Source organism: Medicago sativa, chromosome 5 (assembly GCF_051527215.1).
Source record: "Medicago sativa cultivar Bolivia chromosome 5, Bolivia_mono, whole genome shotgun sequence".
NCBI classification, from domain to species: Eukaryota; Viridiplantae; Streptophyta; class Magnoliopsida; order Fabales; family Fabaceae; genus Medicago; species Medicago sativa.
In genome coordinates this window covers 65205523-65222756 of record NC_140753.1, presented here as the reverse complement: position 1 = coordinate 65222756, position 17234 = coordinate 65205523, and the positions used below count along the sequence as shown (strand labels likewise).

The 17234-nt window shown below is 32.5% G+C and overlaps 1 protein-coding gene across 1 annotated transcript; it reads right to left on the bottom strand.

Moving 5' to 3' along the window:
- Positions 1 to 29: 29 nt before the first annotated feature.
- On the bottom strand, positions 30 to 692 carry LOC146924043 (uncharacterized). Its single transcript, XM_085710923.1, has one exon. It carries the CDS (start codon positions 690 to 692, stop codon positions 30 to 32), a length of 663 nt encoding a protein of 220 aa, XP_085567049.1.
- Positions 693 to 17234: the final 16542 nt, after the last annotated feature.

Here is a 17234-nt window from a genome sequence, read left to right as displayed (position 1 = left end):
GACCAATTCTCTGGATTATCATGGAAAGACTACGGAAGGTGCGAAATAAACCACCTATAGAGAAGAGGTACACAACAAAGAATGTATCCACAACCTTTGCCGGATCGATCGTGAATAGCATGGTATGTGTCAGCTAGCAAAGTAGGAACCGGATTCTTGGAGTGGAAGATCATAATAGCATTCATGTCCACGAAGTCATCAAGATTTGGAAAGAGAATAAGCCCGTAGATGAGGAGTGCGAGAATAGCTTCAAGAGTGTCTTGACAAGTGGTCTTGAGGTTGGCTTTCTCAAGTAGATACTTCGAAGTGAACCCTCGGATGTGAGCCTTAGTGACAAGATTCTTGGAGACATCGGTGGTCTTGAGATAGAGATCTTTTGCAATAACCAATGGAGTAGGAGGATTCTCAAGTCCCGCGAAGGGTACCCCCTTTGCAATAGATAGACCCATCAAGCAAGAATAAGCCTCTAGAGTAGGCACCAACTGAAAGTCGGGAAAAGTAAAGCACTGATACTCCCGATCATAGAATTGCACTAGAGTGTGCACAAGCTTCTCATCCACATTAGTCTGGAGAATAGTAAGTAAAGCCCCGTAACGATGTCGGAAACCAGTCGGATCCTCGACCTTGAGTGCCAAATCTCTCAAACTAGCCAAATCCACTTCCTTGAACTTGTAGGACTTAGTCTTCCCCATTCCTACAATGTTTACAAATTCAATTTGTCTAAGCCCTTCGATAAAATGCATGGAAAAAGTTTATGCATGTATGCATGTATGCATGATCACATTCAAGTACGGAGAAAACATGGTGGGTTGAGGTTCAAAGTCGAGGAGTCATGGGTGGACACGGTGTCCGGTGAAACTAGGGCTTTGGAAATAGTAACCGGGTTCTAAAAAAAAGTTCCCAAGTTGCAACCTCTCCGACGTATATCACGGTGTCACGAGACAACACTCGCTCCATGATTATCCGTAAGAAGGTCTAACTTGAGTGTAGTATCGCGTGACGACTAAAATTCGAGACAACACTCGATTTAGCCTCCGCACTACATCCTAGAGAATGGCCATGGATGGGTTTGGTTATCTGCGGTTCATAGCGTCATAGAACAATTAGAAGTAAAGTGCCTAAACGCGACAACACGCGCCGACAACATCACCCCCAAAATGCCTCAGCTATGTGGGATTGATCACATAATCCAAAACACGAGGCAACCCCCGGAATGAATTGTCGATTATATCCCCCCTAAATCCTAAGTTCACTCAGCCCGGGTGTAGGACTTTTGATATTCTCACCCCACACGTTAGCAAGAATTTAAACATTTATTCACATAAGAAAGCAAAAAGAAGCAAGTAAAAACGAAAGCGCAAGCGTGGAAATAAAGACTAGGTGTAACTCTCGAATCTCCCCAGTGAAGTCGCCAGCTGTTTTATCTTGGTTTTTTGGGTGTCAAACATTGATTACGTTTGAACCTTTTAACCTTTGATATCTCATTTTTTCTTGGGAAGGGAAAAAATAAGCAAAACCCTTGAGAATCGAGGTCCGGGAGTTGTTTTCGCTACAGGGAAGGTGTTAGGCACCCATAACGACTATAGTACCCTATAGGAACCGTCTTTACTTTCTACGCGCGCGCTTTATATTTAAATGCTATTTGGAAAATGATATGTACACCTAAGAGTTTACTAAGTCAAGAATTGGAGGGTGAAGAAAGTGTTTGAATTTTATTTTATTTGAATTGAAGGAATTTTGATTCCTTGCCTACGTACCCTTTTAAGGGATCAAATCCACCGTAGTTCTCTTCCAAAAAATGTTTTTGTTTTTGTTGGTTGATTTTAAGTTTGAAAATTGGAATTTTGAAGAATGGAGATTGAGAGGCCTTAAAGGCATGAGACTTTAAGAAAAAGTGAGGTTTGATTAGTGATTTTGGAAAAAAAAGTCAAGTATGATTAAGATTCATTGAAATTTTGATTAAGAAAATAAAAGAGAAAATCAATGGGGTTTTGGACCCCAAGGTTTATTAAGAAAATCACTTGAGTGATGTTGTTCATGTTTTTTGGAAAAGAGAGTTTTTTCTAAGTTTCAAAGTTCCTAGACATACATCTAAAGCATTCAATCCTAAACATACATCTAAACATGCATATCCTAGCCATACATCTAAAATATCTATGTGATGTGTGTGCATGTGTCGGTGTACATCATTAGAGTCCATTGTCCTTTACATCATGCCCTAGTTTACATTCTATGGTCTTGCAAGAATTTAAAATTGCATGAAGTAAAATACAAAATTCCTAAGTTTTACATTCTAAGTATTGATGTGGGAATTAAAGTGCAAGAAATGAAACTAAAATGGAAGAATGAAGTATGCTTATGGAGTGTATGAGACATGATATGAAAGGGGTTAGTAATACAAAAATATGGAAACAAATAAAGAGGATTAAAATGACTAGAAATTAACCAAGAACTTAATCAAAAAAAAACACATGATGAAATAGTACTTGAAAGATTACTAAAATGCTAAGGCAAAGCTAAGGCGTAGAATCCTCACATCAATGGTAACATTACAAAAGTTTTAATTCAATCATGATGTGAGAAATCAAGGGAAATTAGCATGCAATACAATCATAGTATTTTCAATTCTATTTACACTTTATTTAACACAAGAAACACACATTATTCACAAGGTGAAAGCCCCATCACAAGAACAGCAAGTATATACTAAAAAGAAGCAAAATCACTCCAAGAATGACATACTCAAAGCCACATTTATGTGTCAAAATTCCGGAACGAATGAGATTGTTCTTCGATGCGGTGGATGGGGGGAAGAAATGTGTTAAAGAGGTTAGTTAACACTCTAACATTCAAGTTTGTATCATATTGATAGGATAAAAACATGTGAAAATGTGTATCTTGAATGTGACGTGGAGTCACGCTTTTATAGTTGGAGATGTTGTAATCGTACCGTAGAAATCCCTGTGCAGGACATCATGAGTCGTTAGAGATTGATCTAATTGTTATGATTTGACGAGGAGTGCTCATGTACGGTGAGGTGTACAGGAGGTCTGCGAAGGTGTCATGTTCGGCAAAAATTTTGTGTTGATGAGCCTCTTTATATTGGGAAATTATACCCTATACCCCAACACATGTACTTTCACCCCACAAATCTTCAAATATTCCAATTTTACCCTTTTTATTATTTAACTATTTATACATTAATTTTCACCCTCACTTTTAACATTTCCTAATTCAGCATGAGTTCACCCTCACCTGGTATTCTTAAAAAAAAAATACTGGAAAACGTTTCCGAAATTTTATCGGAATACTTCTATTCACCTTTCCGAAAATTATTCGGAATAGTCTTGTGTATCTTTCCGGAATGTATATCGGAAATCATGCCATTTCCTTTCCAGTGCGTGTAGTGAAACTTAAGCATATCGTGTTTAAAGTTATTGCTCTCATGTGTTTTATGCTCCTTAGTTGGATTATTGTTTCATTTCACTCACAAGGAAGACAACAGATTCTTATTCATATAGCTTCAATTTTGTTGAAATATGCAATATATATACTATTGCAATTGTTTTTTATTAAGATTTAGTAGTTGAAGACTTGAAGTAGCAATTTCAATATAAGTAGTCATTGCAAAACTCGCCTCTACAAATCAACTTGCATGTTTTCTAAGCAGCAATGGCTTTTGATTAAAAAGCATTTCTCTCATCGGATTTTGTTGTACAGGAATTAATAGTTGAAGTAACAATTGCTTCTAAGTGTTTTAATGTGTCTAATCTTCCTTTTTTTTTTTTTTTTTGAAATCTGCAAATTTTATTCCAATTGGTACCAATTACACAATAAGTGTCAAGGCACTAAACTGCAGCCTCCAAAACAAAGAAAAAAGGAAAACCAAAAACTCCCACTCAAGGAGAAAAGAAAAAACCAAACTAAGACCCAAACAGTGAAAAATTAAGAACGTAAAAAAAAAGTGCCTGAACCGGAATTCTTCACGAAACCATTCAGAAAAGAATTAACCTGGACACTTTAATTGCAAGTGTTTTCCGAAAATCAACTAGAACGCCGGAAATCAACCGGAGCGCTCTGGTGGACACAATTCCGGTGAACGATTCCCCAACGACATTTGACCAAATCGTCATTTCCAGAACTCAATTTCGTGAACAATTCCTAACCCACTAACCCCAGAAAACCATGGAAAGCCTAGCAAACCTCGATCAAAGATTCCGGTAAACAATTAAGAGGACAAACACGTGAAAAGTTTAAGAGAAAGAACGCAGATACGATGAAGACAACACATGACAAAACGCATACTGTTTGTTGGAAGCAGAAAAAGCGTTTTTTTTTCTCTTCAGAAAAGGGTGGGGGTGAAAAGTGAAAGGGTGATTGTGTTTTCTTGAAGGGTAAATTTGGTAGTTTGTGTTAAATGTTGGGGTGAATGTACAAATGCAGGGGTATGTGGTATAACTTCTTTTATATTGGGTCGGCGATATGAATCTCTTCCCAGTCAGAAATAATTAACAAGAGAAATATATTTTTCCAACAAATAGAGGTTAGGATGCAAACACAAATTATATACTCCCACCGTCCCTATATATAAGCACCCTTTTAGAGGCAAAGGGGGCTTATATATAGGGACGGAGGGAGTATAAAATATCCAAAAACTCAAAACAATAAAATTGTTTTGATGTTCCAATAAATAAACACAAGTCAATAAAAACAACGGCATATGATTAGGGCAAATTGCATTATCAAAGTAAGTGCTACCCATAGTTTATTGTATAGGATTCATGCAATATTGACGTATTTCAACACTTGTTATTATAGTTTTAATTATGGACAGATGGTTGTTTGTATATAGAAAGGTTAAATAAGTTTTTCGTCTCTATAAATATAGCGAAGTTTGATTTTAATCTCTAAAAAATTAAACTGAATGTTTTTATCCTCACAAAAAAAATTATTTTATTTTTTGTTCTTAATGATCCTTTTATGTTCATGTGAATGTCAAGATTATAACACTTTTACGTTCAAATTGTATTCATATTATGTTCATTTATTACGCTCAACCTTCATATATTCATACTATGTTAAAAAAAATAGGGTTAATTATGTTTTTGGTCCCTATAAAATTGCGACCTTGTAAGTTTAATCCTTACTTAATTTTAATAGCATTTTTAATCCCTACAAAAAAAATTCTACACTCAATATTAGTTCTTACTCAATCCAAATTTGTTTAATTTATGCTTAAACTCTTAAGTTTTTCAACAATTTTTTACAGGCGTGTTAAGAACGTTATTAAAAGGTCCTCCAAAAAAAATATCGCAAAAATTTGATTTCTACGTCCATATTTTTGTTACTTATATCTTAAACTTTTGTCGTTTTAAAAAATTCATATTTAATTTATTTCATGTTAAAAAATTATAGATTTTAGTAAATGAACCTTTCATAGTGTTCTAAACTTGTATAAAAAGAATCGTTAAAAAATTTAAGAGTTTAAGGATAATTAAACAAAATTTATTTTAGCAGGGACTAAAATTATAAGTAAATTTTTTTTGTAGGGATTAAAAATGCTATTAAAATTAAGTAATGACTAAACTTACAAGGTCGCAATTTTGTAGGGACCAAAAACATAATTAACCCAAAAAAATATCAAAAAAATGTCAAAATTATATCCATTAGGGACCAAAAATAAAACAAAATTTTGTGAGGTTGAAAACGTCTTATTTTATTTTTTAGGGACTAAAATCAAATTTCGATATATTTTGTCCCTATACAACAAAATAGGGACAAAAAACTTGTTTAACCCTATATAGAATGATCTAAGCATTAAACATTAAATAATAACATAGAGATACTATTATTAGGATTAAGTTTCGTCAACTAATCTTCTGGCATCTTTTCATGATTGTATACTCATAATGTTTCAACTATGCCATCATATATCCCTTGCCATACATATTGATGTCTAGCAAATAACGGATGATCTATTTTATCTTTAAACTTAGGGAAATGTTAACCGGTGCCCCCGGGACACTGGTTATGATGTATAGCTCAATTAGCGGATAAAATAACATTATATTTCGATAGTGGTTAGTGATGATAAATCAAGCCCAATGCCTCACAACCAACATCAACATATGAATATATTTATGCCCCTTAAATAAAAAATCTTATGTCTAGAACTTTCGAAACCAAAAGATCAAATATGGATTACACTTCGAAAAAACATTAAGTACGAGAATAAAAACATCGACACAGTGAAACAAAAGATATATATAACCAACCAAATCAAGTATTTTTGTCAAAATCATATAAAATTATATGCAACAAGAATAATAGAGAGAATTAGCTAAACATAGCTTTACAATACATAATCAAGAAGAGATGAAAGAGTTGTGATGTTGATTAATTTCCTCAAGCTCCTTCAAACTTTCTCTGGGTCCAAACCATAAACAATGACAAAGATCCCAAAAAATATGTTTTGACCTCTATTTATAATTTTCTGGGAGAGCTGCACTTTCTTCAGGAGTAAGTCTTTGCAAGCTCGTAAACCACATCATTGCCATAATTTGCTAGGGTGAATTGTCTGCCATAATGTTAATGTGGTTTCCACTGGTGAATCAATTTGGTTTACGGTTTTATCTTTAATGTGGTTTTCATATTGGACAAATTCTCAAAGCTTCATGTTAATGCATTGAGTTTGAGGGGAGATGTTAGATAACATGTAATGAGAATTTTGTTATAATTGGACTAAAGATAGTTTAATCTATTTATACTTCATTATATTTTTTTGAGTAACATTTTTTTTTCTAAACATTTTGTCATTCATAAATTTAAATGTTAAATTAGGAACTTACTATTGGGATAAACTACACAATGAATGTATTTTATAAAATGGGTTAACTAAGTTTTTCGTCCATATTCTTCAAAAAAAAAAGTTGTTGGTCCATATAAATATATCAATATTTTCTTTTAGTCCTTATATAAAATTGCATATTTACGTTCCTATAAAAAAATTCAACATGAGTTTTAGTCTCTGTTAAATTTAAATTTGTTTAATTATCCTTACGCTTTTAGATTTTTTAACGACTGTTTGTAGGCTTGTCTAGAACATTATAAAATGTTCTTTTACAAAAATAAAAAATTAGAATTTTTTATTACGAAATAAATTAAATATGAAATTTTTAAACTTTCAAAAGTTCAAGATAAAAGTAACGAAGATATAGACTTCGAAATCATATTTTAAACTCATTTTTCCTAGATGAATTTTTTATCATGTTTGAATGAACTTATTTAAATTTTTTAAAGTTTAGGAATAAAAAACATATTGAATGAGACTAAAATTTTATGCGGAAATTTTTTATTGGAACTTAAACATGTCAGGACAAAAACCTAAATTTGATATATTGATTGAGACTAAAAAATTATTCAACCCAAAAAAATAATAAGGAATCCCATTTGCCACATTATCAAATTTAAATGATAGATTTTGTAAGGGATATTGCTTGTTTTAAAGGCACGTTTTCCTATTGAAAACGCTCTTATGTGTTCCTAACAATTAGGGTCACTTTGCAGCCGCATATGATATATTGAGAGTATTTTGTTTTGGTGTTATACGGTTTGGAGAGTGTGTAACCAAGATGAAAATCTATATAAAATTTATAAAAAAAAGTAGAAGATAATCTATGGAATTGGATTATATCACACCCTAGCTTTCTACATCCCATTTCATTCTCTTTACCTCTTTCCACTATTTTAGTCTACAAACGAAATGACAAGTATCATTGAAATACACATACACAGTGAGTTTTTGAGTTCGAATTTACGTAGAAGTGTTCATCATAGACAATTTCGACATTATTAATTGAGGTAGAATTTACAATTGTTTCTACCATTTCATTTTTTTACGGAGAAGCAAGGTGTAAGGAAAGATCTACTTGAAAAACTTAGTCCTTAATTAGACAAATATAATGTTGGTTATTTTTTGAATACTATGTTTATTTTTTTAAAATATATATAATTAAATAAGTGTATTAATATATTTTATCAGTTGTGTAAATATACATTTTATACTTGTACTAATATATTCAAATTCATAAATAAGTAAATATATAGGTAAAACTAATGAAGAATTAATTTTTTTGAGTTAGTGTATAATTTTCACTAGTTTCTAACAATAACACCACCTGGATTGACTTCATGGTATTGACTTGGAACCTAAGAGTGTGCTCCTCTTCAAGATTTCAGGTTTGATTCTCCCCGGTGTCTGTTTGAGTGGACTAATTTAGATTCTTAAAAAAAACTAGTTTCTAACAATATTTATTACTAGTAAAAAAAAATTGAGAAACAATTCTTCGTGAGAATAACCCAGTTGGTAAGGACATCACATTATATATGCAAAGGTTATGATTCGAACCAATAGACTACTTAAAAAAACTAATGAAGAATTAAAAATTATTCTTAATTAATAAATATTACTCCCTCCGGTCCTATTTATAAGAGAAAATTGGGTCAACAAAAGTTAATGTATTTGGACTAAATTTTGAACCACATACTTTCTCTTATAAATAGGATCGGAGGAATTATATTTTTATCTTGACTAGTAATAGATATTGTTGGAAAAAAAGGTATCATAAATTACTTGTAAAAATAAATTTGTCATAAGCTAGTCAACTAATGCTTCAAAAAAAAAAATTAGTCAACTAATAAATAGTCAACATAAAAAAACAATTATGGTTTGCACATTAAAAACGTCAAAATATTTTTGACTATGATATTTTTGATGATTCTATCTTTGTCTATAAATAAGTAGATATTACTTTAACATGCCATTCAAATATCCGCTTTATTTTTATTTGCAAACTAAACTTTGTTATAATGGAAACTTTTTTGAAGAATTTTTTAAAGTTTGTGGTGTTCATTCTTGCTATGGCATGTGCTCTTGTTGAAAATGTACAAGGTCCACCACCTTGTTGCCCACATCCTGGTCTAGAATGTCAACCAATGTTCTGTGATCAACCTCCATGTTGCAAACCTCCATCCAGTAGTATAAATCCTAAAAGTTTGTAATTCTTCTATTATTAATAAACCAGTCATTTTATATTTAAGAAAGGTTCATCTCTTATGTAATAACTATACGAATAAGATTGGTCATGAAATTATAGTTTCAAATTCTCTATTATTGTTTTCCTTTTTTTTTGTCAAGTAACCTAGTAGTTAGAGGTCACACATTTTAAATGCAGAGAAGTGTGGTGTCCGGAGTTTGAACCTCAACCCCTACATATAATATATAATATCCCTACCAACTGAGTTAAGCTCACGGAAGATTGTTTTCCTCATTTAATAGTTATTTTTATGACTATACACAAATTTTGATTATGTAACGGTCCAATTTTTTAATTAACCAATGAAGTAAGAATGAATTAAAATCTGGATAAAATTTGACAAAAAAAATCTGGATAATTTAACCAAGCATGGATGAAAAGGGATAACTTAGTCATTTCAAATGAAAATGAAGGACATGATAGTTATTTTTTATGAAACCTTGATACGTGATAAGGGTGCGGGTACAATATGATACGGGTACGCATATACACGAAAATTTTACGGATATGGCACAATTAAGATACGTTAACAATTTTTTATACTAAAACTTATATGCATGTAAAATATTTGAAGAAAATAAACATTAATTACTCTTAATTATTATATTATTATAAAAGTCACAAATTTTGAAAATAATACACTTTATCAAAATAAAAAAATGTAAAGTTTTAGTACATGTCATATTCAATTTTAATTCATATGTTAGAATATCAACATAAACATCATTAAAAGAATTCAACACAAATTTTGTCTAATATTGATTAATTGAATCTCATATCTCTCGTTACTTTCATCTACAAAAAGCATAGTTTTAAGTGGTTCATCGAGAAACAATTTTACTCTTTCATACCTAAAATTGAATCATTACATCTCCACTAACTTTCCACAACATTGTCTCACTTTTTTAACCTTCATCTTTTCTAGGATACATATTTGTGAAGTATCATATGAGTATATGTGGAGTATCATATAGGTATTTGATAAAATAAATTAAAAAAAATAAAAACAATTAATTCTGATACTTCGTAAGTACGTATCCGTGATTATCCATAGAGTATCGATATCCATTATGGATACGTCTCCGTGTTTGGGTATGCGGGATTCGTAGGTTATTTTTCACTAAGGGTGTGTTTGGTTCCGAGAAGAAAATGAGAAGAGAGAAATAGGTGAGAGAGAATATAAGAAGAGAGAAAAAGATGAGAAATAGAGTAGATTTGATGTGTTGATTGGTACAAGAGAAGAAGAGAAGAAATAGGGAAGAGAGAAGTGCTATTATTTTTGGATGGTCAAAAATACCCTTGAATCAAAGATATGTTAAAGAACCAGTCTAATGTAACAAAAAAAATTCAATTAACTACCCCTAAACAAAATCAATTAACTTCTCCCCTCTAAAAATTGAATTCAATTAACTTCTGTTAATATATAATTCAATTAAATTAACTTAACTAACCTTGATTAACTTAATTAAAATAATTAATTACTTGTTTAGTAGTAATATAATAACTTTAATTGTACCAAAAAAAAAAATAACTTTAATATTAATTTAACTCAATTAAACCTATTCCCCCAACCCCACACGTTTTCACCACCGCAATTTATTTCCTTCCTCAGCCAGTAGCCTTCTGTAGCTTCAGGTTCTCTAGGTCTTTTTTTTTTTTTAATAGCTTCAGTTAATTGCAACTGATTTGAGTTTTGGTTTGAATAAATTAAAACATCAAAATGTTACTTGGATTTATAAAGTGAGAACGAATGTGATATGTATTGAATAGGAATAATGTTTGATAATTGATATACCATTTTCACTGATTTTTACTATGTTGTCTTCTCTGTTCCAAGCCATCGTCTTCTTCTATACTTCGTTTCCCCATTTTGCTGGCAGCACCAAGGGCAAAATTGGAAAGTTAAAACTTCGAAAGGTCTCTCCCTCATTTCTTCGCACTTATGTGAAGATTCTGAAAACCGTGGGACCCACATGTTTTAACTCTTTCTCGCCTGTCTCTTCTCTCTGCCAAACAGGAGAAATGCTCCACTTCTCTTCTATCTCTCTCCCTTCAACTTCTCTCTCGTCTAATTCACCTCTACCAAACAAGCCATAATAGTGTAGTGACAATATAGTACTAGAGAAACACTTGCATAGGCACAGACCTAACACCTGTCTTTTGGGCACAGCCAATAGAATTTTGACAACTCACGTTTATGAGCTTTTAAATCGGTTAAAAGATTAACTGATATTATATAAGACTCTTTCAAGTCTGTTGAGTAAAAAAGCAATTTTAAAAAGTTTTTGTCTTTTTGAAAATAAAATATTTTTATTTTTATTTTTATTTTCATGTTTTTATCCCTCAGGATTGTATTACTTGCTCTGATACCAGATTTGGAGTGGGGTTTTCAGCGGATTTTTCTCGAACTTGGTTTAACATTTGTTCGATTTTAATTAACCCTTGAAAAGGTTTTAAGAGTGTTTTAGCTCTTTCTCTTTGAGTGTTAGTAAGATTTTCTAAATCTTCTATTTCTCTTAGAAAATCATCAATATATTCTATATGAAAAACTACAAATTCTTTAGAATGAAAAAGAATTTGTCTTAAGACAATTCTTCTATGATAGAATTCTATATCAGAGACTATGTTCTCTAATCTTTCCTTAAAGAGTTTTAATTCGGTTATAAGATCTAAACCGGGCATTATAAAATTTTTTCTAATGATTGTTCAAATTCAATTAGTTTTTGAGATGGCCATAACAGGGTTGTGGCTCTTTCTTTTTGTGTAGCAGAAATATTTCCTATTCCTTCTAACTCTTCTATCATTTCATCTGTATATGAAATTTGTAAAACCATTAAATCATGGATTCCCCAAATTGTGTTTTTCATTTCTATTCTTAAGAAATTTTCTTCTATTTTGTTAACTATGCTATCTAGTTTTATTCTGAATAACCTTAATTCTTCTCTTAGTGTTCAACGAGAAAGGAGAATAACCATTTAACTATGCTCAATGGTTTTCTCTCCTTCTCTTTCACCGAGCCTATGCTCGTGACCTTCAACACATCCTTGCAACTCCTCAAACTTCGTTTCTACATTATTATTTTAATTTATACTTCAATCGCCACAACAAGATGGTGAAGTCTTGATGCCAATCTTCTCAAGATATTATCAACAATCACATGATGTGAGATCTTTTCACCACAGTGCTTCAATTGATTAGGTATTGATGACTGAACCCTAGTGAAATGTGTAGACATACCTTCATTTGTTTCCGTCTGCAAACGTTCATATTGCCTCATGAGGGTTTGCTACTATGTTCAAATCATCATCATCAGGAACCGGAATAGAACCATCAATGAAAGCAAGTTTGTTCTTCGCGCCAAGTGCACGTTGCATGGATCTACTCCAAGCTGGATAATTGGAACCGGTGAGAAGAGGCGTAACAACAACCGTATTTGGACCTTCACTGGGATGAACATAGAAAACTGAAGTAGTATCAATTGGATTTTGTTGACGAACCATGACTGAATCAGGAGGAAGAAGAAAAACTGGAGAAAAATTGAAAATTTTCCAGGAAAAGGAAGAAAATCAGAGAATAAACGGTGAATTCACAACGAATTCAACAAGAAAATGATGAATTCACAGTGAATTCAACGAGAAAGGAGAAGAAAATTGCGCGAGAAACTCAAGAACAACACGCGAAAACGCAGCGAAACGAGGCAGTTACGGATCGCAACAAACTCTCTTCAAAGAGAGCTCTTGATACCATATTATGAAACTGAAGAAAATGGAATATTCTTATTACTTGATAATGAAGTAAGTACAATGGTATTTATACAAGTAAGAAATTGTACTACACTTAAGCTAGTTGTACTACACTTAAGCTACTTGTACTAAAACAGGTTACTTGTACACCAAGTAACTTTATGTTTCACTCTCTTTTGATACTTTGAGCTCATGGTGTAATAAAACACAAAATGCATTGACCATGTTTTGTTAATTAATTTGCATGCACGTGAACCTCGCTTAATTATATACCTCAAAATCAACCAATTCCAATCTTCTCTATCGTGCTGGGTAGTGAATATATTGATGAGTATGCATGTGATTTCCTGTATGGTATCAAGGTCACAGTGGCCTCTTGTTTTCTTACATTGTTGCAAATTCAAGAGCATTGGAGGCAGGGGCGGATCTGGGATTAAATTATTAGTGGGGCTATTTTTATTTTTTTTTGAAAAAAGTAAGACTAAAATTTTAACGAAATAAATTATACAAATAATAACATTTGTATTAATCGTAACAAATCGTCAATTATTTTGTTCCTTATGTAGTAAAGTTGTTTATATTTTAGTGAACTTAACTTTTTAATTATAATTTAAATGACATCATAAAAATGATATAATAATTTAAACGAATGTTAAATTCGGAGTAGAAAATCTCAATCCAAAAATGACCCTTTATATATATATATATTTTTTTTTATAGATTAGATAATGCATGACATAAGTTGCAAAATCTTAATATATATTCACATATAATTTATGTTGTTTATATTATTAAAAGTGAATTGGAAATGCTTTACAAGAAGCTGCTCTTATCCTTTAACACTAATATAAAATTTGTCCCAACACTAATATCTCAGTTGTTCATTTTGCGAATATATTACTCCCAACTTAATTTAATCTTATATCACGCACATGAGATTGTGTTGAAGATTATATCTTATCTGAAAAAAATAAGAAAATTGCAAGCAACTTGAAAAAATTAAGAAAAAAATGCAGAAAGTGAGAGAAAGTGAGAGTTGAACTTGGGACATCCAAGTCTGCACTCAAAAACTCAACCCCAGCCACCAGGCCAAAGCTACAAAACTATTAGTTTTACGGAATGAGTCTTGCTCTTTACCCAAACAGTTTCGCTCATTCCCAAAGTAAAAGTCAAAAATGCCCCTACGCAACTTAACTTGCGCTAGTGCATTTGTTACGTATGTTAAGTCACGTTACGTGACTTAACATGCGTAAGTGTATAACAAACGTGACTTAAGTCACGCCAAACTACAACACTAGCGCAAGTTAACTTGAGTACGTTGGGTAGAAATTGATTTTATTCCTAATTCATTATTATTCGAAATTATAAAATAAATGCAAAAATAAATAAATTCGAAATTAATAAAATAAATGCAAAAAAAGATACAAATAGTAAATAGAACTCTCATTTTATTAATATTATTCAAATATTACAATAAGCAATACAAATATTTATTCCAATTAACTAACATACTTAATATTTATTTTGACCCTCTTCAGTATATGCCAATAGCTTTTTGTCGAAAATAGCGATCCATCCTGTTGGGGAAAACGACATCAAGACCCCTTGAGGTAAATTTATATTTGGTTCCTTTTATACCTCCATGATGATTCTTTTTACCCACGGTAAAAAGATTTTGGGAGTAAAAGGAAGCAAATCTAATTTTACCTCAAGGGATGATGCCCTTTTCCCCAACCTAATGGACCGCTATTTTCGACAAAAGCCACCGGTATTTACCTAAGGGGGCCTAGAGACTAAAGAAGCCTAGAGACTAAAGAATAAAATAAAAAGAAGAGAAATAGTGGGGAGAGATAATGTGAGGAAAAGAGGATGGTTGGGAGGGTATTTATAGGTGGTTTAAGGTCCAAAAACGTGTGAAAGAATTGAAAAAAACGTGTAAAAATCAATCAATGCCATTGACCACCGTCCAAGAAACGTTTGTGCTTCAGTTTTTAGCACCGGCCAACTTGCGCAAGTTAACTTGCGCACAGCTTATAAGGTGCGTGACTTAACTTGCGCACAACTTATAAGGTGCGTGACTTAAGTCACGCTAGTTAAGTGACGCTAGTTAAGTTACGCTAGTTAAGTGCGCATATATGCCGGAGAAAATTCGAATAAATATTGCGCATATCTGCCGGAGAAAATTCAAATAAATATTGCGACTAAATTATAATAAGTACACAACATTAATTCAAATAAAAATGGCGTATTGAATAAATAAATTCGATAAGTACACAACATTAATTCTTAGACAATTTTATTTAGATATAATTTCATCTACGTTACATTACATTGTGGTATCATTACATTACATTACGTAAAAGACATGTACGTCAACTACCATTACATTACATTCGGAAATGTACCTTCCAACAACAACAATTATCTTACCTTTGAATGGGGTCAATTCAAACTAGCTAAACAGCAGGACTCCAGCATTCGTCCAGAAGTGCTTTTGTTCCATTCCAAATGTTAAATTCTTGTTGGTCTTGGTTTAAAATGATAGTATCTAACTGCCAACGGAATGAGGTCCAGACCTTGACACTTCGATACCATCATTTAAACGAAGCCAACAAGAAATTAACACTTAGAATGGAACAAAAACACTCCCGGACGAATGCCGGTGTCCTGCCATTTAACTAGTTTGAATGACCCCATCCAAAGGAAGACAATTGTTGTAGTTGGAATGTGCATTCCAACTACAACAATTGTCTTACCTCTGAAATGGGGTAAATTCAAACTTGTCAAACAACAGGACTCAAGCATTTCGCTCCGCATTCATGCTTTCCTTTGAAAAGAATAAATTTTTGTCAGGCTTGATTTAGATGATGGTATTCAAGTGCCAACGAAATGAGGTCCATTCCTTGACATTTAATACCATCATCTAAGCAAGCCTCACAAAAATTTAATCTTTTCAAAGGAAAAACATGAACGCGGAGCGAAATGCTTGAGTCCTCGCCGTTTGGCAAGTTTGAATCACCCCATTTCAGAGGTGAGACAAATGTTGTAGTTTGAATGCACCTTACCCTAACTAATGACGATCTTCTAGTGGAATCAAGTTGTTGATGATATCTTCAGTTGATCTCAGCAACGTCACCCGCATATCGATCCACTGGAACTTGGTGTGCTCCCAAAACATGTTCGTCACGTTTTCGTCGTTCTTTAACTCCACCCAAGTGAATGATACGCTCCCCTCGTCGAGCTTTGGACGTTTATACAGAATATTTTGCACCCTCCTTGTGTCTCTGGGGTTGACTCCTTGGTAGAATTCATTCAGTTGATCCTTGAGACCTCTTAACGTTACATCAAGGCACCGAACCTTCAACCTCTGAGTTTCTCCGCCGTTGAATTTTGCATGAACGTCGATCCACCCGGCCATTGCTTCAAATCTACACAATTACAAATTAAACACAATCAATGAAAAACTCATTCAAACATTTCATCAAACACTTGGAGTGCAAATTATACATAAACCCTAAAAATGATAACTACAACATAAACATTCAAAGATCTAAATAATTAAGCAATATTACTCATTTGCATGTAACATTGTATCAAATGTTGCAAAAAAAAAAAAAATTAAACAAACCCTAAATCTAAAAAAAAAATCTAATCTAAGTGTAAAATGCAAACATCTAAACATCATAAGAATTAAACACTATAAGTCATTTGCATGTAGCATTCTATAATTTCTTGCAAAAAAATTTAAAATTTTAACAAAACAATAAACCTAAAAAATTGTAGATTAAGTGAAATTTTTTATCATAACAACATAGTTTAAGTGAAAGCTTACTTGTTCTTGTTGTTGTAGTGTTGTTTGATTTGAAGTTGAAGGAATTTTGGAGCTGGGAAATTTGAGAGAAAATTGAGAAGTGTGTGTGTTGTTTGATGAAAATGAGGCAGAATGAGGTTCTGCCTGGGTTAATAACATCACGTAGCGCAACTTAAGTCACGTTGCGTGACTTAAGTTGCGTAAATATTGCAACTAGCGTATGTTAACATACGTAACGCATGTTAACATGCGTAGGGGTATATTTGTATTTTACTTTGGGAGTGAGCAAAACTGTTTGGGTAAAGAGCAGGACTCTTACGGAATAGAGGATATATATAACTTAAGATAGGCTTTGTATAAAAAAAAAAATGGGTTTGGGCTGGGCTGGTGTGGCTATTGCCACACCCTGCCCTGCTCAGATCCGCCCCTGATTGGAGGGGTTCCGTTACGGTGGTGAAGAACCTAAAATTTTCTCTTCTATAAATTATAATTGGAATCATGTTCTTCCACGTAGTTTGTATATGAATTGCACAAATTATCATGGAAGTTATTTACAAAACTTGTACGGTATCGTTATGATACCAT